Below are 24,541 nucleotides of genomic sequence, written 5' to 3'. Positions count from 1 at the left end.
TAGAGATAAGGAAGGGCCAGGGCGACCCCCTGTCCTTTTACCCAGAATGAGTCCCTCCCTAGTGCCCTCCTCCACACGCCTGGTACAGAGCGGGGAAACTGGGCACCTCTGAAGCTGCTGCGAAGGACCGGTGAGCTGAAGACGGCGATGGATCGCAAGAAAAAAAACAAAAGGGAAAGGAGAGGAGCCCAAGAAAGAAATGTACGTTCGAGGGGCAGAGACAGAGTGGATGTTCCCCATAGAGCAAAGAAGGAGGCTGCAGGCAAAGATCGCTAAGCCGGCTCTTACCGTCTGTGGGAGACGCCATCTTCCAACCCATGTCACGTGACGTGGCCAACCGTCGGCGGGAAAACGAGGATCCATAAGCCACGCCCCCAAAGAGAAACCCTATCCCCAACTCGCAGCCACGTCTCATTCCCTCGCCTCATAGGGCAATCTTCGCCCAGCCCCTCCCCTAATTATAGCCACGCCCCTTACGCAGTTGTTGAGGTGGAGCGACAGCAAAATTCTTGGAGGGTCTTATTTACTTTCCTCAGTGAAGGGGTGGGGCCTCGGTTGCGTCCTTGGCCAATCGGAGTTCCAGGTTAGGGGGGCGTCTTCCCCGTGTGCTCAGTATGGAGTGTCCAAGTCTGGGGCGTCTTCTCTACCTCCGCCAACGGCATTGGCTGAGGTGGGAGAGGGTGAGAGCATTTTCGCTCCTGACCAATCACTTATCCCCAGGACTGGGGTGTGAGAGGAGGAATCAGGTGTTAGGACGAGTGATTGGCTGAAGAAAATAGTCCTCCCCACCAATGAGGAAGCCCGGCAGGATGGAGGGCGAGGCCTGGCAGCTGTAGTGCTTCTGGGCTGTACAGGAGCGGGGTGCGGAGCTAGGGCTGCCGAGAGCCATGGCGGCAGTAGTGGCGGCGGCGGCGGCGGCGGCGGCGGCGGCGGCAGTGCGAGCCAGGATCCTGCAGGCGAGTGAGGGTGGCGCCAAGGCACCATGAAGCTAGGAATTGGATCCTTTCCGTCTGCTCCCTGAGCCATCCTCGGGCGGGACCACCTTCTTGGCCCAACCCCTTTTTGGCCGGATCTCCTACCTAACCTGTGCGGCCCTGTCCCATGCCCAGCCCTCACTTCATACCCTCCCTCGTCCCGGATCCAGCCCTGGGCTGTTACCCTTGGCCCTCTACCCTTTTACTCCTAAGCCTCCTCTTTTCTGGCTGTCGCCCACTCTCCTTCTCCAGCTCTGCCTGCTCCCTGCTGTCAGTCTCTTGCCCTCATCTCTCCATCCGCCAACCTTCTTTCCCTTTCACCTCTGCACCAGCGTTCTCTCTCTCCCCCAGAAACGACTCTTTTTGGTTACTCTGTCCCCTGCCTTGAGCGTCCACGTTGCCATTGCTCCCTTCCCCCACCCTACTTCACTGTCCGTGGTGATCCGAGGTAAGGGGAACGCGAGGGGCGAGGGTCAGTGTATGAACTTTGAATTTTCTTCTAGAAGTGGACTCTAGATTTTCACCAAAGGCAGCCATTTACTAAGTTATTTTCCCTAAGTGTGGCTCTTTGTATTTTGCATAGACTGGCTGTCCCCTTTCTTGCCAAAACTTTCAGTGAAACTTTCTCTCAGCCAAGTTCAACAGTTTACATAGATAGGGCACATCTACATAAGGTAGATAAGGGCACACAGTTAACGCTACCAGTATGTTCCATGTACGTTCAAGGTACTAAACATTTTCAAAACAGGTGATAGAAAGTGGGAGCCAGGTAAGACAAGAAGTGTAAGTTCCCACCCCAAATCAGCTCTTCTAGTGCCACACACCCTCATCTCTGCACTTGGGGGATTGAGTCCTTTCTGAAGCCAACCTAAGGAGAAATGGTAAAGCTACAGGAGATGCATGCCTGAGGCCTGTAATCTCCAACTCTATAGTCTTTCCCCTGTTCATGGCCTACCGAGGATTTAGAGTATGAAGCAAGATTTACTGCGGGCAAGAAACAATCCGCAACAAACAACAGTGCCTTCTTATTCATCACATCCAGTCTGAGAATTTCCTCTATATTGCTGCGCTTTTAGCTAATATTAGTATTCACCAGGTTTCCGTGAGTTCTAGTACAGAAACTTGGGCATTTTCAAGATTCTTGGCAGAGTCAGCAAAGATTCACGTTTAAATATGCTATTTAATGGGGACGGTAGAAAGGATGAGTTTGAAGGGTTTGCCAGATGGTCTGGCTTCGCTCATCTTTCTTGCTGTGATCCTTGTTCTGTTCTAGTATCTTTTTTTAGTAGCAGGAAAACAAAGTTTCCACCCTATATTTTTCTTACCAACTTCTTGAAATCTTTTACTGAAATTGGCTTTTTTCCTTTGCCTCCTCTTCCCCTCCCATCACAATGAGTCATTGAGAACCTTAAGAAAGTATTTTGTCCTTTTCCATCAAGGAGAAGAATCTCTCTTTCCATGTACTTTATTTCAGAAACAGACACTATGTATTTTCTGATTCATTTGGAGAAACTTCTGAAGTGACCTGGAAAAGAACAGATAGAGTAATCCTCAGCCAACTAGGAGTTGTAACATGAAACTTTGATTAAAAGTTTGATAAAAAGTAGCCTAGAGGCCAGGCGCTGTAGCTCCTGCCTGTAATCCCAGCACTTTGGGAGGCCAAGGTGGGTGGATTACCTGAGGTCAGGAGTTGGAGACCAGCCAGACCAACATGGTAAAACCCCTTCTCTACTAAAAATACAAAAATTAGCCGGGTGTCAGGCGACTGTAATCCCAGCTACTCAGGAAGTTGAGGCAGGAGAATCACTTGAACCCGGGAGGCGGAGGTTGCAGTGAGCTGAGATTGTGCCATTGCACTATATCCTGGGTGACAAAGCAAGACTCCGTCTAAAAAAAACAAAAAAACAAAAAAAAAACCCTCGATTTTGGCAGCCATGAATATTAGAGAACTATCAAAAGGATTTATAGAGAGTTCACGTTTTCAATTATTTTAAGTATTCAGCTTATTTTTCTCTGCTATGAAGAGTAGTCAAACTTAACCTAAAACCTCTTTCTGCTCCTTGTGATATTATCACTCCCATTCAGAGATAAAGGAATGTTTGAGACAGGGTCTCACTCTGTCACCCAGGCTGGAGTGCAGTGGTGCAATCACAACTCACAGCAGCCTCGACCTCCCACACTGAAGTGATTCTTCCACCTCAGCCCTCCAAGTAGCTGCGACAACAGGTCGTGCCCCCATGCCAGCTAATTTTTGTATCTTTTGTAGAGACAGGGTTTCACCATGTTGCCCAGGCTGGTCTTGAACTCTTAAACTCAAGCGATCCTCCCACCTCAGCCTCCCAAAGTGTTGGGACTACAGACATGAACCGCTGCACCTGGGCAAGAAAATTACTCTTAAAAAGATGTAGTGACTTGCACTTTCAGTGATATGGTTACCGAACTAGTAACTGATGGAGCTGAAAATTCAGAACTTAAATCTTGCCATCTCTTTCTATGTTAGGCACTGACATAGGCTTACAGTGAAATGCTCACTGAAAGTTCCTTTATCGTACTGCAATAAGTGATAAACAATAGGTGTGTTTATCCTTTACCAAGTTGCCGAAGGAGAAACCCAAATACTTAATATTTTGTCCTTTTCCATCAAGGAGAAGAATCTTTCCATGTACTTTATTTCAGAAACAGACACTATGTATTTTCTGATTCATTTGGAGAAACTTCTGAAGTGACCTCCACAGGGATACTGTGGAGATCTAGGGAAAGAGCCAAATGTTGTAGGACTAGCAGGCCATGAACCAGGAGGGGAGGGAGGCAGGTGGAGCATGAGGTCAGGAGATCGAGACCATCCTGGCTAACATGGTGAAACCACGTCTCTACTAAAAACACAAAAAAATTAGCTGGGCGTGGTGGCGGGCGCCTGTAGTCCCAGCTACTCGGGAGGCTGAGGCAAGAGAATGGCGTGAACCCAGGAGGTGGGGCTTGCAGTGAACCGAGATCGCGCCACTACACTCCAGCCTGGGCGACAGAGACTCTATCTCAAAAAAAAAAAAAAAAAAAACAGAAAATTAGCCAAGCGTGATGGCACATGCCTGTAATCCCAGCTACTCAGGAGGCTGAGGCAGGAGAATCGCCTAAACCCGGGAGGTGGAGGTTGCAGTGAGCCGAGATTGCGCCATTGCACTCCACTGAGTGCAGGCAGGTCTCAAATTCCTGAACTCAAGTGATCTTCCCACCTCAGCCTCCCAAAGTGCCTCAGCCTCCGAAAGTGCTGGAATTACAGTGAGCTACTGTGCCCAGCCACCTTTTTTTAACATGTGCCTATGTAACATCCAAATAGAGATGTGGTAAAGATAATTACGTGGATATCACCTGAAGAAGAAAATTCTGGCCAAGGACTAAAGAGTTGGGTATCATCAGGATCTAGATAGTTAAGCCATGGGAGTTGATAAAAATCACCCAAGGAGCATATACAGAATGAGAAGAAAAGAAGGCCTAGAACCAAGCCTTGGGAAACTTAAAAGAGTTAATGGCGGCCTGGCGTGGTGGCTCACCCCTGTAATTCCAGCACTTTGGGAGGCCAAGATGGTCAGATCACCTGAAGTCAGGAGTTCAAGACCAACCTGGCCAACATGGTGAAACACTGTCTCTGCTAAAAATTCAAAAATGTGGCCAGGTGTGTTGGCTCACACCTGTAATCCCAGCACTTTGGGAGGCCAAGGCAGGCAGATCACTTGAGGTCAAGAGTTCGAGACCAGCCAACATGTTGAAACCCCATCTCTGCTAAAAATACAAAAAAGTAGCTGGGTGTGGTGGCGCATGCCTGTAATCCCAGCTACTCAGAAGGCTGAGGCAGGAGAATCACTTGAACCTGGGAGGCGGAGGTTGCAGTGAGCCAAGATTACACCACTGCACTCCAGCCTGGGTGACAGAGCAAGACTCTGTCTCAAAAAAATAAAATAATAATAAAAGCAATTTAGCTGGGGTTGGTAGTGCATGCTTGTGGTCTCAGCTACTTGGGAGGCTGAGGCAGGAAGATGGCTTGAACCCAGGAGTTGCAGGCTGCAGTGAGCTATGATCATGCCACTGCATTCCAGCCTAGGAGACAGGACAAGAGCCTGTCTCAAAAAAAAAAAAGCATATACCTCTTCATCCAGTCCACATATATTGATCATGCACCACTGTCTCAGTCACTTTTCCTGCATGGAGCTTGCTGGCTACCTTCTCCTTAGGTTGAGTTCAGTTTTGTAGGTTTGCTAGTAGGGAGTTGAGACGTTCTCATCTGATGGTTTCTATGTGCTCTGAAGTAAGAAAAACAAAGTCAGCTCCTGAAAGTGGAAGAGGAAGTAGTAGAGTTGGGAGTTTTAAGATAAAGTTGTGGAATAGCAAAGAGTGAAAACAAATAATAAGTGTTTACTTATTATTTATAGAAATGGGGTCTTGTTATGTTCCCCAAGCTGGTTTTGAACTGGGCTCAAGAGATCCTCCTGCCTCAGCTTCCTGAGTAGTTGGGACTACAGGCACAAATCACCATGCCGTTATTTACAATGACATAACAAGATTTAATGAGTACCAACTTTGTGCTAGCTACTTTTCTATAACTGGACAGTCCTGATCAGTTACAATTTTTTTTTTTTTTTTTTTTTTGAGGCGGAGTCTTGCTATGTCGCCCAGGCTGGAGTGCAGTGGCCGGATCTCAGCTCACTGCAAGCTCCGCCTTCCGGGTTCCCGCCATTCTCCTGCCTCAGCCTCCCAAGTAGCTGGGACTACAGGCGCCCGCCACCTCGCCCGGCTAGTTTTTTGTATTTTTAGTAGAGACGGGGTTTCACTGTGTTCGCCAGGATGGTCTCAATCTCCTGACCTTGTGATCCGCCCGTCTCGGCCTCCCAAAGTGCTGGGATTACAGGCTTGAGCCACCGCGCCCGGCCTACAATTTTTAACTCTGTGAAGTAGGTGAACAAGACAGATGCAGTGTCAACCCTCCTGAAACTGAGAGTCTTTATGGGTAACAGATAAGTACCCAGGTGTTATGGCTTGGATATGGTTGGTTTGTCTCCACCAAAACTCATGTTGAAATTTAATCTCCAATGTGGTAGTGTTGGGACCTAGTGGGAGGTGTTTTGGTCATGGGGGTGGATCCTTCATGAATGGCTTTGTGCTGTAGTGAGTGGATTCTTGCTTTTTTGAGACTGGATTAGTTCCCATGGGAATGGATTAGTTCCTGTGTGAGTGGGCTATAAAGCCAGGATACCTCCCCACCAGTTTTGCCTCTTCACACAGGTCTGCTTCCCCTTTGATCTTCTCTGTTACGTTATGACACAGGACAGAAGCCCTCGCCAGAATCTAGGGCCATCCCTTGAAATTCCCAGCCTGGGCCGGGCGCAGTGGCTGAAGCCTGTAATCCCAGCACTTTGGGAGGCCGAGACGGGTGGATCACGAGGTCAGGAGATCGAGACCATCCTGGCTAACACGGTGAAACCCCGTCTCTACTAAAAAATACAAAAAAAAAAATAGCCGGGCGAGGTGGCGGGCGCCTGTAGTCCCAGCTAGTCGGGAGGCTGAGGCAGGAGAATGGCGTGAACCCGGGAGTCGGAGCTTGCAGTGAGCTGAGATCCGGCCACTGCACTCCAGCCCGGGCGACAGAGCGAGACTCCGTCTCAAAAAAAAAAAAAAAAAAAAAAAAAAAAAAAAAAAGAAATTCCCAGCCTGCAGAATCATGAGCTAAATAAACTACTTTTCCTTATAAATTGCCCAGTCTCAGGTATTTTGTTATAGCAACACAAAACAGAGTAAGACCCCAAACAATTACAACACAGAGAGATACGCCTGAAAGGGGAAGTATTGGCTGCTTTCAGAGGACAAAAAAGGGCCTCTTAACCTAGTTTGGGGTAAGAAGCAGACAGCAGTGGGCTTCTATTTTATTCAGCAGATATTTACTGAACACCTACTACCTACCCGGTGCTATGTTGGTATTGGGAACATAGCTATAAATAAGACATGGTGGGCTCCAGGAGAGTGTCAGTGGTTTGAAATGGCTTTGGTAGGGAATAGGAGAGCAAGCAGATGAGGAATTTGGAAGGACTATCTGCTGGACCAAAGGACCACCATCTTTTCCTGGGCAGTGCTGTAGGCACCCTTCATGCAGCCCTATACTCTGTGGTTAACAGAGTCCCTTTTCAGGCAAGATAAAAGATTATTAGATTGCAGCTTTCCTTTATATCCCAGTCCTGAGTATTTTAGTTTGCTCATTTTGATTGGCTTAAATATTTCTTAAATCAACTTTGATAACATATATATAGACTGGGTGCAGTGGCTTATGCCTGTAATCCCAGCACTCTGGGAGGCCAAGGTGGGTGGATCACCTGAGGTCAGGAGTTTGAGACCAGCCAGGCCAACATGGTGAAACCCCGTCTCTACTAAAAATACAAAAAAAAAAAAAAAAAAAAAATTAGCCAGGCATGGTAGCAGGTGTCTGTAATCTCAACTACTCAGGAGGCTGAGGCAGGAGAATCACTTGAACCCAGGAGGTGGAGGTTGCAGTGAGCCAAGGTCATGCCATTGTACTCCAGCCTGGTCAACAAGAGCAAAATTCTGTCTCAAAAAATAAATAAAAAGAAAATTAGGCCAGGCGCGGTGGCTCACGCCTATAATCCCAGCATGTTGGAAGGCCAAGGCAGGCGGATCACAAGGTCAGGAGATCAAGACCATCCTGGCTAACACGGTGAAACCCCATCTCTACTAAAAATACAAAAAATTAGCCGGGCGTGTTGGCAGGCGCCTGCAGTCCCAGCTACTTGGGAGGCTGAGGCAGGAGAATGGCATGAACCCGGGAGGCAGAGCTTGCAGTGAGCCAAGATTGTACCACTGCACTCCAGCCTGGGCAACAGAGCCAGACTCCATCTCAAAAAAAAAAAGAAAGAAAATTAGCTGGGCATGGTGGCAGACACCTATAATCCGAGCTACTTGGCAGGCTGAGGCAGGAGAATCACTTGAACACGGGAGGCAGAGGTTGCAGTGAGCCAAGATTATGCCACTGCACTCCAGCCTGGGTGACAGAGTGAGACTCCGTCTCAAAAAATCAACTTTGATAACATATATACGGAATTTTTTTAGTGAGTTACAGTTTGAGAGTTATCTTGTTGAAACTGATCCTCCCTCCCTATTTACTGATTTTACCCCATCAAATATCTATCCAACACATTTTTTCCTATAACGTACCTATGGCATTTCAATACAGCTTTATTAAAATAAAATTGACATAAAACAATCTGTACTTATTTAAAGTATGCAGTTTGATAAGTTTTAACATTTGTATACACCTGTGAAAATAGCATCACAATCAACATAATGAACATATGTCCATCACCCCAAAAAGTTTCCCTCTTCATCCCCAGGTAACCACTGTTCTGATATTACAGATTTGTTTGCATTCTCTAGTATTACATAAGTAGAATCATACAGTATGTACTCTTATTATCTAACTTGTCTTTTGTCATAATTATTATGACTATTTATATTGCATGTATCAGTAGGTCGTTCCTTTTTTTGCTGAGTAGTATTCCAGTGTATGGAATATACCACATTAGTTTCCTTATTTACCCATCCAATGATAGACATTGGGGTGTTTCCAAGTTTTGGGATACTACAAATAAAGTTCTTATGAACATTCATTTTTCAAGTATGTATAAGGACATAATTTTAATTGCATTGGTAATAAACTATTTGGTTTATATTTTCATTGATTTTATTTATTTTTATTTTTTATTTTTTTGAGACAGTGTCTCCCTCTGTCTCCCTGGCTGGAGTGCAGTGGCACAATCATGACTCACTGCAGCCTCACCCTCCTGGGCTGAAGCAATCCTCCCACCTCAGCCTCCCTAGTAGCTGGGACCACAGGCACGCGCCACCCATGCCTGGCTAATTTTTGTATTTTTGGTAGACAAGGTTTTGCCATGTTGCCCAGGCTGGTCTCAAACTCCTAGACTCAAGTGATACACCCGTCTCAGCTTCCCAAAGTGCTGAGATTACAGGCGTGAGTCACCATGCCTAGCATATTGATTTTATATGATCTTAAATTCAGTACCTATTGTGTTAGATACCATGCTAAGTATTTTCATATTGTTAGATTTATGGTACATTTTGCCAGGCCCAAATTAGGAAAACATAATGACAAAAAGATTTTTTTTAATCAGTACTAGCCTGGACATATAGGACATGATTATTATGGTTTATTGTTCGTTCATAGTTTGCTGTGTCATAGATTCATATCTTTTCTCTTTAACGGCTGTATGCCCTTTGAGAGAAACATCAAGTCCTTTTCCATACCTCCACAGTAGCTAGTATAGTATTAAGCATATAGTAGCTATTTGCTAAATTTTAAATAACTTTCTGCTCTCATTTATCAAAATAATCATTTTTTTGCCTCACAGGTTTCTTCCAAGGTGAAATCCAGTTCCGCCTGGTATTCAACATCTTCCTTCTCTTCTTCAGTGGTGAGTTTATATGGCATAGAGGTTGACTTCTGAGAAGGAATTCAGTATAGTTTTTGGGTATCTCTATCTTCTTTACATAATTGTCATCACAGTGTATGTGAAACTTTCTATCTTGGTTTTCTTATCTAATACTAGATCTACTATATTGTAAGCATTATCAATATTGCAAGATGGTGTTTATAGTTATAATTTTAATGGCTGCAATAATATTCCATCAAATAGATATAGCCTGAATTAACAGTTTCCCTACATAACATTTAGGTTGCTTCAGTTTTTCAATATTATAAAACAAACATTTGTTTATACAGATTTTTTCTCCTTTTGGATTATTTTCTTCCTGAAATGGATTACTGTGTCAAAAGATACAAACATTTTCATGGCTTCTAGAGGTTCTGCTAACTCTGCCAGATAGTTGTCTTCTTCTTAACAACCTTTAGAGTGGTTTTTACAGATCAACTGTCTGTCAACCACTTCCAGCACCTAAAATCTAATAAATAAGCACTATTGCTCAAATGCTTTCCACACAGAAGTATGCACACACTGTACCACAGTAGATCACCATTTTTTGGTTCACAGACCGCTTTAAAAACTTAAGTGTCCCAGCACTTTGGGAGGCTGAGGTGGGTGGATCACGAGGTCAAGAGATCGAGACCATCCTGGCCAACATGGGAAACCCCGTCTCTAATAAAAATACAAAACTTGGCATGGTGGCACGCACCTGTAGTCCCAGCTACTTCATGGGCTGAGGCAGGAGAATCACTTGAATAAGGGAGGCAGAGGTTACAGTGAGCCAAGATCTCACCATCGCACTCTAGCCGGATGACAGAGCGAGACTCCATCTCAAATAAAAAAAAAAAATTAGTGAAAGAGGCCAGGCGCGGCGGCTCACACCTGTAATCCCAACACTTTGGGAAGCTGAGGCAGGTGGACTGCCAGAGCTCAGAAGTTCGAGACCAGCCTGGGAGACATGGTGAAACCCCATCTCTACAAAAAATTAGCCAGGCACGGTAGTGCATACCTATGGTCCCAGCTCCTTGGGAGGGTGAGGTGGAGGGACTGCTTGAGCCTGGGAGGCAGAGGTTACAGTAAGCCAAGATTGTGCCACTGCAGTCCAACCTGGGTGATAAAGTGAGATTCCATGTTAAAAAAAAAAAAAAATTAGTGACAGTGAGCTATATCTCAGAAAAAAATATACAGAAACATTTTTTAAATCTTTTGTTTTTTTTTTTTTTGAGATGGAGTCTCACTCTGTCGCCCAGGCTGGAATGCAGTGGCACGATCTCAGGTCACTGCAACCTCTGCCTCCCAGGTTCAAGCGATTCTCCTGCCTCAACCTCCCAAGTAGCTAGGATTACAGGTGCATGCCACCAAACCCAGTTAATTTTTATATTTTTAGTAAAGACGAAGTTTCGCCTTGTTTGCCAGGCTAGTCTTTGAACTCCTGACCTCAGGTGATCCACCTGCCTCGGCCTCCCAAAGTGCTGGGATTATAGGCATGAGCCACTGTGCCCAGCCAAAAATCTTTTGATCATAAAGGTAGTGCATGCTCACAGTAATTAACAGTCAGCTGGGCCAAAAACTCATAGTAGCTAATCTTTGTTAACAGAGTTGCTGCTTTTTTAGTATAAACTTCACAATATCGTGTTTCCACTCATGAAGTTCCACTGTGTGAATAGCAGGGAATTTCCCATTCTCAGAGAGATCACAGTATTGAGAGGCTCTGCCACATCTTAATATAAACTATAGACTGGGCACAGTGACTCACGCCTGTAATCCCAGCACTTTGAGAGCCTGACGCGGGTGGCTCATTTGAGCCTAGGAGTTCGAGACCAGCCAGGCAACATGGCCAAGCCCCGTCTCTATCAAAAGTACAAAAAAATTAGCTGGGCATGGTAGCATGTGCCTGTAGTCCCAGCTGCTCAGGAGGCTGAGGTGGGAGAATCACCTAAGCCCTGGGGGTTGAGGCTGCAGTGAGTCGTGATCACGCCGCTATACTCCAGCCTGGGTGACAGAGTGAGACCATGTCTCAAGAAAAAAAAATAATAATAATAAGGGCCAGATGCAGAGACTTACACCTGTAATCCTAGCACTTTGGGAGGCCGAGGTGGGTGGATCACCTGAGGTCAGAAGTTCAAGATCAGTCTGGCCAACATGGTGAAACCCCGTCTCTACTAAAAATACAAAAGTAGCTGGGTGTTGTGGCGGGCACCTGTAATCTCGTTACTCGAGAGGCTAAGGCAAGAGAATTGCTTGAACCCGGGAATCAGAGGTTGCAGTGAGCCGAGATCACACCACTGCACCCCAGACTGGGGGACAAGAGGGAAACTTTGTCTCAAAAAAAAAATAAACACACACACACACAAAATAGCTAAGGATGTTATGTGTCTCTTTCCTAGTGGTAACATTTCTAAAGACTAGAAGATTCCATTATCAACTTGTTTTCTTTCCTTGGTACAAGGGAAAGAGAAAAGCAAAGCAATTAACTAATACAAAGTTTCATGGCTTTTTGTTTGTTTGTTTGTTTGTTTGTTTGTTTTCAGCCAGCTGTAAAGCTCTTCATTGATGGGAAATTTGTTGAATCCAAAAGTGACAAATGGATCGAGATCCACAACCCAGTAAGCGAAGCTGCTTTGGGACTTCAACTTAGGAGCCTAGAATTCTAGGGACATAATGGGCAAGTAGGGACCTGGGTGTCTATTGTAAAGCACATAGTGCTGCTTCTGTGACTAGATGTACAGTGGAGAAGGTGAGTCGGGGCAAAGGATCATGTGCTTATTTTTCTCATCAGGCCACCAATGAGGTCATTGGTCGGGTCCCTCAGGCCACCAAGGCAGAAATGGATGCAGCCATTGCTTCCTGCAAACGTGCTTTTCCTGCATGGGCAGACACTTCAGTATTAAGCCGCCAGCAGGTCTTGCTCCGCTATCAACAACTTATTAAAGAAAACTTGGTATGAAATCTGAATGGTATGCTTTTCCAAACTGTCACCTAGGGCATGTTTGTCACTCTCACAGAGACCTTTTCAGCCACCCTCCCTTACTCTGCAGTATGCAGAGACATTGATCATGGCTCTCTCCCTTGTACTGCATCTCCTCCAGTCTTATTCTTCCTTGGCTACCTGAGAATTTAAAAGAGGAACATTCTTGCATTAATTTCTATCTGTGTGTTTTCTCTCTAGAAAGAAATTGCCAAGTTAATCACATTGGAACAAGGGAAGACCCTAGCTGATGCTGAAGGAGATGTATTTCGAGGCCTTCGTAAGCTGGGAGCCCCTTATGGGACTTTTGGGAAGGAGCAAAGGAAGATGGGAGGCACAGATCGCAGAATGGGAGGTTGCTTCTTCCTTTATATAGATTTTGCCATCCCATGATATCTTTTTTAACGCTTGTGAAAAATGGCAGTATTCAGTATCCCTAAGACTGATTTACTTTACTCTTTACTCAAATGATCTTCCAGTGGGTATATACATATCGCTGTATTTTTCCCATTCAGAGAATCTCATTTTGCACAAACCCTTAACTTGGAAGGGCAAGTCAGTGTACCCTGCGCCCCTTCATTGGCCTGAGCCACTTCCTGTCCTCAGGGCTGAAGAGAACAGGACAAAGCTAACTAGTACACAGTGTGGAGAGCTGATGGCCTGACTTCTGTGTTCCAGAGGTGGTTGAGCATGCCTGTAGTGTGACATCCCTCATGATGGGAGAGACCATGCCATCCATCACCAAAGACATGGACCTTTATTCCTACCGTCTGCCTCTGGGAGTGTGTGCAGGCATTGCTCCATTCAATTTTCCCGCCATGATCCCCCTTTGGATGTTTCCCATGGCTATGGTGTGTGGAAATACCTTTCTAATGAAGCCATCCGAGCGAGTCCCTGGAGCAACTATGCTTCTTGCTAAGTTGCTCCAGGATTCTGGTGCCCCTGATGGAACATTAAACATCATTCATGGACAACATGAAGGTAACTGCCCTTCTGCATATGGCTACTTAATCTGGCTACCAAAAAATCAAGGTGTTTAGTGATGATTGGATGTTTTAGGATAAGGAACCTACTTGTAAGGAGGAAAGTATTTACTCATTTTAACCTCCATGTTTGTTGATGATTTTGCCATCTTTGTGCACCAAGGTAACCAACTGGGGAATAGCAGTGCTTCTTGCTTCTTGCCCTACAGTACGAAATCTGGATTAGGGCTAGACACAGATAAGATTAAAAAAGAAACTTTTTTCTTCAATATGAAGAGAATACATGAGGATTTAACTCAGAGAATTTGCAGATCTCAGAGATACTGAAGGCCTTCCAATTCTTGTAATAATAGCTAATACTTAAACAGTGCGTCTGTGTTTCAGGCACTGTTCCTAGTGCTTTTTATCTATTAATCTTTATAATCACCCTTTGAGATAGGTATTATTTTTTCCATTTTGCAGAAGAGAAAAATGAGACATAGTGAAATTAATTAGCCCAAAGTCACAGTGCTAGAAACCGTCAAAGCCAGGATGTGTATACCCATTCAGGAAGGCTGACTCTGATTTTTGCTTTTAAAAACTACGCTATATGACCTCTCACATGAGAACACAGTAGTGTCTGAGTGTCCCAGTACATAGTCACCATTGAGGAAATATTGTTATTCTTTTTTTTTTGACATGGAGTCTCCCTCTGTTGCCCAGGCTGAAGTGCAGTGGTGCGATCTCAGCTCACTCTACCCTCTGCCTCCCAGGTTCAAGCAATTCTCCTGCCTTAGCCTCCTGAATAGCTGGGATTACAGGCATGTGTCACCGTGCCCCACTAATTTTGGTAAAACTATTTAGTACAGACGGGGTTTCACCATGTTGGCCAGGCTGGTCTCAAACTCCTGACCTCAGGTGATCCACCCGCCTCAGCCTCCCAAAGTGCTGGGATTACAGGCGTGAGCCACCGTGCACTGCCTATTGTTATTCTTAAAGGACAAAAAAGAAGAGTTCAGTATTCAAAGGCTGTTGTTTTCGAGGAAAATAGGAGTTGCAGCCTTCAAAGTTACATTAAGGCCGAGTACAGTGGCACACACCTGTGATCCCAGCACTTTGGGAGGCGAAGGTAGGCGGATCACTTGAGCCCAGGAGTTCGAGACCAGCCTGGGCTATGTGGCAAAACCCTTGTCTGTACAAAAAAAATACAAAACTTAGCCAGGAATGGTGGCATGTGCAGGTAGTCCCATGAGGTGGGAAGACGGCTTAAGCCTGGCAGACAGAGGTTGCAGTGAGCCAAGATTGCACCACTGCACTCCAGCCTAGGTGAAACAGTGAGACCCTGTCTCAAAAAATATATATAAAAATTAAAAAATAAAAGTTAGAAGTGGAAATTCTGGGGTAGCACATGAGAAAAATCATGAAAGGAAAGAGGCTAAATGGAATTCATTTTTTTATTTTTTATTTTTTTGAGATGGACTTTTGCTCTTGTTGCCCAGGCTGGAGTGCAATGGCATGATCTTGGCTCACTGCAACCTCTGCCTCCTAGGTTCAAGCAATTCTCCTGCCTCAGACTCCCAAGTAGCTGGGATTACAAGCGCCCACCACCACTCCTGGCTAATTTTTTTGTATTTTTAGTAGAGACAGGGTTTCACCATATTGGATGAACTCGAACTCTTGACCTCAGGTGATCCACCTGCCTCAGCCTCCCAAAGTGCTGGAATTACAGGCATGCACCACCGTGTCCAGCCAGCTAAATAGAATTTAAAAGGTACAAGGAGAGAACTTTACAATGAGAATCCAGTATAGAAAAACAAACACAGGCCTGGCGCAGTGGCTCACACCTGTAATCCCAGCATTTTGGGAGGCCAAGGCGAGTGGATCACAAGGTCAGGAGTTCAAGACCAGCCTGGTCAAGATGGTAAACCCCCGTGTCTACTAAAAATACAAAAATTAGCCAGGCGTGGTGGCAGGTGCCTATAATCCCAGCTGCTTGGGAGGCTGAGACAGAGAATTGCTTGAACCTGGGAGGCGTCAGTTGCAGTGAGCCAAGATCGCACCACTGCACTCCAACCTGGACAACAGAGCAAGACTCCGTCTCAAAAAAAAAAAAGAAGAAGAAAAGAAAAACACAGGAAAACTTCAAATTCATAACAGTGGGGAAAGGGGAAATTTTCCATGTTGAGAATCCATTTGCTCCTTTGTGAGTGATCATTTATTTTCTTCTTAAAGCTGTAAATTTTATTTGCGATCATCCAGACATCAAAGCAATCAGCTTTGTGGGATCCAACCAGGCAGGAGAGTATATCTTCGAGAGAGGATCAAGACATGGCAAGAGGGTTCAAGCCAATATGGTGACTTCTTATTCTTTTTTTCTCCAATCTTTATTCTATATATGAAAATTACCTAGGAACAGACCTTCAGCAGAGAGGCCACTAATCCCACCCCAATGTCAGTGTTTCTTTTTTTTTTTTTTGAGACAGAGTCTCTCTGTCGCCAGGCTAGAGTGCAGTGGCACTATCTTGGCTCACTGCAACCTCTGCCTCCTGGGTTCAAGTGATTCTCCTGCCTCAGCCTCCTGAGTAGCTAGGACTACAGGCATGCACCACCGCACCTGGCTAATTTTTCTATTTTTTTTCAGTAGAGATGGGGTTTCATCATGTTGGCCAGGATGGTTTCGATCTCCTGACCTCGTGATCTGCCCGCCTTGGCCTCCCAAAGTGCTGGGATTACAGACGTGAGCCTTACCATGTCCTCCTGAATGTCTTCTCTTTAATCATGAACCTTTAGAGGAGCTTCATTCTAAGTCACGTTAATCACTTTTTTTTGAGACAGAGTCTTACTCTGTCACCCAGGCTAGAGTGCGGTGGTGCCATCACAGCTGACTGCAACCTCCACCTCCCAGGTTCAAACAATTCTCGTGCCTCACCCTCCCAAGTAGCTGGGATTACAGGTGCCTACCACCACACCTGGCTAATTTTTGTATTTTTAGTAGAGATGGGGTTTCACCATGTTGGCCAAGCTGGTCTCGAACTCCTGATCTCAAGTGATCCGCCCACCTCGGCCTCCCAAAGTGCTGGGATTACAGGCATGAGCCACCATGCCTGGCTCTTTCTTGAAATTCTATGTCAAGAGGTCTACTTTCTGTTTTGCCTTTCAGCTGGTTACTGGCATTATTGCTGTAAGGCTGTAAGTTCTCTTTTTTTTTTTTTTTTAACATTGCTCTTCTTATAACTGAAAAACCCAGCAGTCAACAAATTCTTTCCTTTTGTTGTTTTTGTGTTTTTTTTGTTTTGTTTTGTTTTGTTTTGTTTTTGAGACGGGTCTCACTCTGTCACCCACTCTGGAGTACAATGGTGTGATCTTGGCTCACTGCAACCTCTGCTTCCCAGGATCAAGGTGTCCCCCTACCTCAGCTTCCCAAGTAACTGGGACCACAGGCTTGTGCCATCATTCCTGGCTAATTTTTTGTAGAGATCGTGTTTCACCATGTTGCCTAAGCTGGTCTTGAACACCTGACCTCAGGTGATCCTTCCCACCTCAGCCTCCCAAAGTGCTGGGATTACAGGCGTTAGCCACCACACCTGGTCCACTGCTTAATTTCTTAGCTTAATTGTATTTGCCCAAGGAAGATTCCTGTGCTTTCTGTATTTTTTTTTTAGGGAGCCAAGAACCATGGGGTAGTCATGCCAGATGCCAATAAGGAAAATACCCTGAACCAGTTGGTTGGGGCAGCATTTGGAGCTGCTGGTCAGCGCTGCATGGCTCTTTCAACAGCAGTCCTTGTGGGAGAAGCCAAGAAGTGGCTGCCAGAGCTGGTGGAGCGTGCCAAAAACCTGAGAGTCAATGCAGGTAATCAATCACCTGCCTTGCTCCCTTAGATTTTGCATCTGTGGCACTAAGCTCTTGGGTTCTGTCACTGGCCTTGGCCAGTGGGAACAATCATGTCTATTCTTGCCATTTCCTCTCTTTATATTGTACTTGTCATTTGGATTCATCTCATTAGCAGTTTTTTTGTTTTGTTTTGTTTTTAAAGGCAGAGGCTCTCTGTCACCCAAGCTGGAGTGCAGTGGTGCCATCCTAGCTCATGGCAGCCTCAAACTCTTGGGCTCAAGTGATCCTCCTGCCTCAGCCTCCTGAGCAGCTTGGACCACAGGTGTGCACCACCACCTGGCTAATTTTTTTATTTTTTGTAGAGATGAAGTCTCACTTTGTTGCCCAGGCTGGTCTGGAACTCCTGGGCTCAAGCAGTCCTCCTGCCTTGGCCTCCTAAAGTTTTGGGATTACAGGCATGAGCTCTGACAGCAGTCATAATTTATGTTAATGAGGACCTTAAATTCTTCTGTGTTGTTTTACAGGAGATCAGCCTGGAGCTGATCTTGGCCCTCTGATCACTCCCCAGGCCAAAGAGCGAGTCTGTAATCTGATTGATAGTGGAACAAAGGAGGGAGCTTCCATCCTTCTTGATGGACGAAAAATTAAAGTGAAAGGCTATGAAAATGGTAACTTTGTTGGACCAACCATCATCTCAAATGTCAAGGTGAACAACTTTTATTTCACAAATATGAGAGCTGAAGGCACCTTAAAGGCTATAGAATCTCATCCCTCTAATTTATTAATGAAAATACTTAATGACTAACACTTCATCTCTTGCCAGAATTGATCAGTTATTTTATCTGGAGTCTGAATTGGCCTCCCCTTCTAACTCCCAACCAAACTCTTTCCACTATACCAGCAGTCTGCAAACTTTCCATAAAGGGATATTTTCAGCTTTGCAGGAATATAGTGTCTGTTGCAACTAAACTCTGATGTTGTAGTGTGAGATCAGCCATAAACATTGGGTGGCTGTGTTCCAATAAAACTTTATTTATGGACACTGATATTTGAATTTCATATCATTTTATATATGATTAAATATTTTTTCAACCATTTAAAAATGCAGAAACCATTTTTAACTTGGGGACTGTACAAAAACAGGCAGGAAGCCACATTTGGCCCACAGGCTATAGTTTGCCAAACGCTATCTTATCTTATACTGGTTTGTTAATGTTTTCTCTCCTGTCTCCCTCTTGCTGCCTAGCTTATGGCTACTGCAGTGTCTCAATCAATATATCAACCACCTGATATTTATTGAAAGTGACAAAAATAATTGACTTGTCAATTTTTATTTATCAAAACTTTGAAAGTCTCTCAGCTAACATGACTTAAAAATTGAGGTAATGAGGCGTTTTTTGAAATTCATATAGCCCTAGTATAATAGTGAATCATCAAGTGTTGAATGTAAGTGCAGTAGAAATTATGAAATCTCTTGCCACAGAACCATACAGAAAAATCCGTTTACCAGCAACAAACATTAATTGCATGGTGAAGGATGTTTTGAGTGTCTATGACCTGATATCAAAATATAAACATACAGACTTATTTGGGAGGCAAAGGAGTGAATAAGAATGGATTGTTTATGTTATAGAAAACAGCATTGGGTTTCTATAAAGAGAAAAATTATCCTGGTATATTTAATATAGATTGGATTTATAAAAAATAAATTTTCATGTAACTTTTTGATAACGATTGGATGAAACAAGTTGTTCAGGTATTAAAAAGGAAGCTAATGATGGGTCATGAACTAAAAATACAGTCCCTTAGAGGAAGTGTGGTTATTGTTGATAGGAATTCCAGGTTTTTTATATGATTGGTAACTTGGAAGATGGAACACAGTTAAGAGAGGACTTTTTTTAAATAGGTGATTTGAAATGAAAAGAGATTACTAATATGAAAGTTGTCCATGTAAATGATGTGTAGTAAATGAAAGTACCAAATAAGCGTAAAATACTCAGAATCCAAAAAGCTGACTTCTTTTCTGGATGCATCACTCCTGGCAGCCAAATATGACCTGTTACAAAGAGGAGATTTTTGGTCCAGTTCTTGTGGTTCTGGAGACAGAAACATTGGATGAAGCCATCCAGATTGTAAATAACAACCCATATGGAAATGGAACTGCTATCTTCACCACCAATGGAGCCACTGCTCGGAAATATGCCCACTTGGTGGATGTCGGACAGGTTTGTGAACAGAATTTTTAAGAGATTCTTATATCTATTTCCTAAGAGGAAACAGTAAATAATGGTGAGTCATTGGTTTAAGATTGTCCCCATGACCTCCCACATTGCCCCATTTCTTCCTCAGGAATGAAAGTTCATGGGGTAGAGGACAGGGTGGAAGGTGGGTATTCAAAACTGGTCTCTGATGCCGTTGTGCTTCTAAATGGAGAGTTTCTTTGTCCTTAGGGTATGACATGGATTTGTTCTGTTTTAGGTGGGAGTGAATGTCCCCATTCCAGTGCCTTTGCCAATGTTCTCATTCACCGGCTCTCGATCCTCCTTCAGGGGAGACACCAATTTCTATGGCAAACAGGTAACTTTTGAGTTAAAATTTCTGTCTTTTCCCTTAAGAAATTTTCTTAAAGATATTCAGGAGCAAGGATTCTGCAAGGAAGGGCCTGCCAGCAGCATCTGTGGGGTCATAATCAGTGCTTCTCAGAAGGTTCCCTAAAAAAGATTTAAAAGTTAACAAAATTTTGCCAAAGCTGCTTCTTCCTGAATAACTCAAAGCAACAAAGTTTTGAGGAAAGAGTATGGGGAAGTCCAAGCCCTTGTATATGCCACTTCCTGAGCGTGTGACCCTCTTCGCCATCTCTCCCCTTTCATCTGACTAACTCCTAATCATCTGTCATGTCTCAATTTAAAGAATGAGCTCCTCCAGAAAACCTCCTCCAACTGCCACCACCCCTCCCTCAGTGCTGGGTGGTGTGATCCCCAGTGTGTTCCCATTGCACATAGTTTTTCTGTAATAGTTATTCATTTACAAAAAATGTTATTGAGCACCTTCTTTGTAGCAGACATTATTACTTTTTTTTTTTTTTTTTTTTGTGAGACACAGTCTCGCTCTGTTGCCCAGGCTGGAGTGCTGTGGCATGGTCTCAGCTCACTGCAACCTCAGCCTCCAGGGTTCAAGCAGTTCTCCTGTCTATGCCTCCTGAGTAGCTGAGATTACAGGCACGCACCACCACGCCCCCCCAATTTTTGTATTTGTAGTAGAGATGGGGTTTTGCCATGTTGGCCAGGCTCGTCTCAACCTCCTTACCTCAGGTGATCTGCCTGCCTTGGCCTCCCAAAGTGCTGGGATTACAGGAGTGAGTCACTGAACCCGGCTTAGTCACAGCTTTTGTTAAAATGACTAATTTGATACTAGTTACATTTCTTTTAAGCAAAACAGAGTACAACTATTGTTTAAAAATTGTTGCCTGCCCACCCTCTCATTTATTTATTTATTTATTTTTGAGATGGGAGTCTTGCTCTGTTGCCCAGGTTGGAGTGCAGTGGTGCAATCTCAGCTCACTTGCAACCTCCACCTCCCAGGTTCAAGCAATTCTGCCTCAAGCTCCCAAGTAGCTGGGATTACAGGCACCGGCCACCATACCCAGCTATTTTTTTTTTTTTTTTTAAATAGAGACGGAGTTTCGCCACGTTGGGCCAGGCTGGTCTCGAGCTCATGGCCTCAAGTGATCCGCCTGCCTCAGCCTCCCAAAGTGCTGATATTACAAGTGTGAGCCACCACTCCTGGCTGCACCCCCCAATTTAATTATTATAAATTACTCTGGTAATCTGGTAAAATGTCATTCTAGCTTGCTAGTAATTATATAAGTGTTAAATCTGCACAATGTATTATTCTCTTTTGCTCAAGCCTACTCTTATAAAATAAACTATATCTAGCTGGGTGTGGTGGCTCACGCCTGTAATCCCAGCACTTTGGGAGGCCGAGGCGGGTGGATCATAAGGTCAGAAGATCGAGACCATCCTGGCTAACATGGTGAAACCCCATCTCTACTAAAAATACAACAAATTAGCCGGGCGTGGTGGCGGGCACCTGTAGTCCCAGCCACTTGGGAGGCTGAGGCAGAAGAATGGCATGAACTCAGGAGGCAGAGCTTGCAGTGAGCTGAAATCACACCACTGCACTCCAGCCTGGGCGACAGAGTGGGACTCCATCTCAAAAAAAATATATAAAATAAAATAAAGTATATCTATCTATATATAGAGAGAGTTAAATATGCTGAATTTTTGGGCTCACATGTTATAGGTAATTTAGAAGTGAATTTGTATAATGTCAGATATTTTACTTTAGATTTGTAAGATGCTTTGGGTTTGCCACTTCAATATAGAGCTCATGATCTCTGATAATTATCAGAAATAGCCGACTAGGCACAGTGGCTCATGCCTGTAATCCCAGCACTTTGGGAGGACAAGACTGGAGGATCACCTGAAGTCAGGTGACCAGCCTGGCCAACATGGTGAAACCCCGTCTCTACTGAAAATACAAAACTAGCTGGGTGTGGTGGCACACACCTGTAATCCCAGCTACTCAGAAGGCTGAGGCAGGAGAATCACATGAACCTGGGAGGCAGAGGTTGCAGTGAGCCGAGAGAGACTCCTTCTCTAAATAAATAAATAAATAGATAGATAGATAGATAGATAGATAGATAGATAGATAGATAGATAGATAGGAGGCAGAGGTTGCAGTGAGCCGAGAGAGACTCCTTCTCTAAATAAATAAATAAATAAATAGATAGATAGATAGATAAATAAATAAATAAATGGCCTACTATATAATGGCTGGGAGCACGGTGGCTCACACTTGTAATTCCAGCACTTTGAGAGGCCGAGGAAGGCGGATCACTTGAGGCCAGGAATTCGAGACCAGCCTGGTGAACATGGTGAAACCCCATATCCACTAAAAATACAAAAATTAGCCAGGCATGGTAGCAGGTTCCTGTAATCCCAGCTACTTGAGAGGCTGAGGCAGGAGAGTTGCTTGAACCTGGGAGGCAGAGGTTGCAGTGAGCTGAGATCATGCCACTGCACTTCAGCCTAAGTGAGAGAGCAAGACTCCATCTCAAACAAAAAAGAAAGAAATACTAGTTTCAGCATAATAATGATGGCTAAGGTTTGATTGTTTACTATCTGCCAGGTATTATGTTAAATGTTTTAGATCAATTATCTTATGAACAATATATATTGGATTCTGATTACATTTCTCAATTAGGAAAGTGAGTAGCACTTTATAATACCTCCTTCAAAAGCTAATTAAAAGAAGAATCATGAAACCCCAGAAATATATGCTAACTTTTTTTCTGTTTTCCTTAGGGCATCCAATTCTACACTCAGTTAAAGACCATTACTTCTCAGTGGAAAGAAGAGGATGCTACTCTTTCCTCACCTGCTGTTGTCATGCCTACCATGGGCCGTTAGACATAAGTTTGTTTAAGACTCAGTCCATCCTGAGTAATCTCCCTTTATTTTTGAGCAGCTTCATTTGTCAGCTTTGCTCAGATCAGATCTATGGGACTGGACTACACTGTAACTAAAATCTTCCTCAGGACTATTAACCCCAGCAAAGTTTCTATAGGGAGATGCCTAGTGTAACAATGAAATCAGATTTTTCACTTGCTCTTCATACATTTTTGAGGTAACTGTTGTAACTATGAAATGCTTATCTGAAATTAGTGCTTAAACCTGATTCCCCTTTTCTGATGATTTGAAGGGGAGAAACGCCAGTGTATGTAAAGAAAATGTTCCGGCTAGGCGCAGTGGCTCATGCCTGTAATTCCATCATTTTGGGAGGCCATGGTGGGCAGACTGCTTGGGCCCAGGAGTTGAAGACCAGCCTGGGCAACATGGCGAAACCCTGTCTCTATTTTAAAAAATTGAAAAAGTAAAAAAAGAAAAGGGAATTTTTTTTTTTTTTTAAAGAAAATGTTCCAATAATTGCAAGAAGAACTCTTAGATGGGGAAACAGGACAGAAATAACTCACTGTTTTTGGTTGATCCTCAAACATAGCACTACCTAAATGCCACTGGGAGAGACCTCCTGCAAAGCTTTCTTTAGCCCCTCTTTTATCCCACAATACACAAGATATAATCCATTTTTATATATCCCAAAGTTATGGCAACAGCTTCTTTCTTTTCTGCTCAATGCCACTTTGTTTCCTAGTAATTCATGACCACTATTAGTTCTATCATTGTCACTGTTCCTGCTTCTTAAGATCACTTCTCAAGGATACCTCAGTAAGCAGTGGATAAATCAAATCAACTTTTTGTTATATGTGCCAAGTACTAACTTTCAGGGTCCTCTTCAGCAATCATTAATTAATGCTTCAGCCATTAATTCAGATGCAAATAATTTTCTTTTTTCTTTTTTTTGAGATGGAGTTTCGCTCTTGTTGCCCAGGCTGGAGTGCAATGGTGTGATCTTGGGTCACCGCAGCCTCCACCTCCCAGGATCAAGCAATTCTCCTGCCTCAGCCCCCACTAGTAGCTGGGATTACAGGCATGTGCCACCACACCCAGCTAATTTTGTATTTTTAGTAGAGACGAGGTTTCTCCATGTTGGTCAGGCTGGTCTCGAACTCCTGACCTCAGGTGATCCACCTGCCTCGGCCTCCCAAAGTGCTGGGATTACAGGCATGAGCCACCGCGCCTGGCCAGATGCAAATAATTTTCTTTAGAAAATTATTTCAAAAGTTATTTTAGGTCCAGAAATCAAGGAGTATTCCAACCATGAAAATGGGTAAGACACCTGCCTTAAGCAAATCTAACCTGCTATTACTTGCCAAATTTTATATATTCTTTTCTCTTGTCTGTATTTCTTTTTTTTTTTTTTTTTTTTTTTTTGAGACGGAGTCTCGCTCTGTCGCCCGGGCTGGAGTGCAGTGGCCGGATCTCAGCTCACTGCAAGCTCCGCCTCCCGGGTTTACGCCATTCTCCTGCCTCAGCCTCCCGAGTAGCTGGGACTACAGGCGCCCGCCACCTCACCCGGCTAGTTTTTTGTATTTTTTTTTAGTAGAGACGGGGTTTCACCATGTTAGCCAGGATGGTCTCGATCTTCTGACCTCGTGATCCGCCCGTCTCGGCCTCCCAAAGCGCTGGGATTACAGGCTTGAGCCACCGCGCCCGGCCTCTTGTCTGTATTTCTAATTAGTGATTTTTTTAATAAAGAATTCTTCATGTAGAGCAATTGACTGGGCCTAAGAAATTTCAAAGCTTTTCATGACATAAAGTGGTTAAAAAAAAAAATGCTTTGACAGTC

At 44.2% G+C, this 24,541-nt stretch overlaps 3 protein-coding genes across 5 annotated transcripts in view; 1 reads left to right on the top strand and 2 right to left on the bottom strand.

Moving 5' to 3' along the window:
• The window catches only part of LIN52 (lin-52 DREAM MuvB core complex component), a 115,082-nt gene extending 114,596 nt beyond the window's left edge, over positions 1-486 (bottom strand). Inside the window, exon 1 of the mRNA XM_010382627.2 lies at positions 289-486. Within this exon, the coding sequence (XP_010380929.1) occupies positions 289-415 (127 nt within the window). The 5' untranslated portion in view covers positions 416-486. The remainder of the gene's footprint in view (positions 1-288) is intronic.
• Positions 487-720: 234 nt separating this feature from the next.
• On the top strand, positions 721-23,176 carry ALDH6A1 (aldehyde dehydrogenase 6 family member A1). Of its 2 annotated transcripts, XM_030930876.1 has the most exons (12): positions 789-956; positions 9,398-9,460; positions 12,001-12,075; positions 12,249-12,410; positions 12,639-12,717; positions 13,116-13,418; positions 15,632-15,753; positions 17,062-17,251; positions 17,758-17,939; positions 19,279-19,458; positions 19,712-19,810; positions 22,600-23,176. In XM_030930876.1, exons 1-12 carry the CDS (start codon positions 888-890, stop codon positions 22,702-22,704), a joined length of 1,629 nt encoding a protein of 542 aa, XP_030786736.1. In that variant the 5' UTR covers positions 789-887; the 3' UTR covers positions 22,705-23,176. The 2 variants fall into 2 exon arrangements, with proteins under 2 accessions (XP_030786737.1, XP_030786736.1); XM_030930877.1 differs by lacking the exon at positions 17,062-17,251 and having other exon boundaries at positions 721-956; positions 17,802-17,939.
• The window catches only part of BBOF1 (basal body orientation factor 1), a 50,642-nt gene continuing 44,649 nt past the window's right edge, over positions 18,549-24,541 (bottom strand). For both annotated transcript variants that reach the window (XM_030930885.1, XM_030930883.1), the window contains one exon: positions 18,549-19,944. In XM_030930885.1, coding sequence (XP_030786745.1) covers positions 19,933-19,944 — 12 coding nt within the window. In that variant the 3' untranslated portion in view covers positions 18,549-19,932. The remainder of the gene's footprint in view (positions 19,945-24,541) is intronic.

This window comes from Rhinopithecus roxellana, chromosome 5, assembly GCF_007565055.1.
Source record: "Rhinopithecus roxellana isolate Shanxi Qingling chromosome 5, ASM756505v1, whole genome shotgun sequence".
NCBI lineage: Eukaryota > Metazoa > Chordata > Mammalia > Primates > Cercopithecidae > Rhinopithecus > Rhinopithecus roxellana.
Note: the sequence above shows the minus strand (reverse complement) of the source record. Positions and strands in the feature narration are given on the sequence as shown.

Excerpts from the sequence above, each read along its gene's own strand:
- ALDH6A1 (XM_030930876.1), top strand. The coding sequence starts at position 888 with ATGGCGGCAGTAGTGGCGGCGGCGGCGGCGGCGGCGGCGGCGGCGGCA. Across the intron at positions 9,461-12,000 it reads CTTCCTTCTCTTCTTCAGTG|CCAGCTGTAAAGCTCTTCAT; the intron begins GTGAGTTTATAT and ends GTTTGTTTTCAG. Across the intron at positions 12,411-12,638 it reads AACTTATTAAAGAAAACTTG|AAAGAAATTGCCAAGTTAAT; the intron begins GTATGAAATCTG and ends TTTTCTCTCTAG.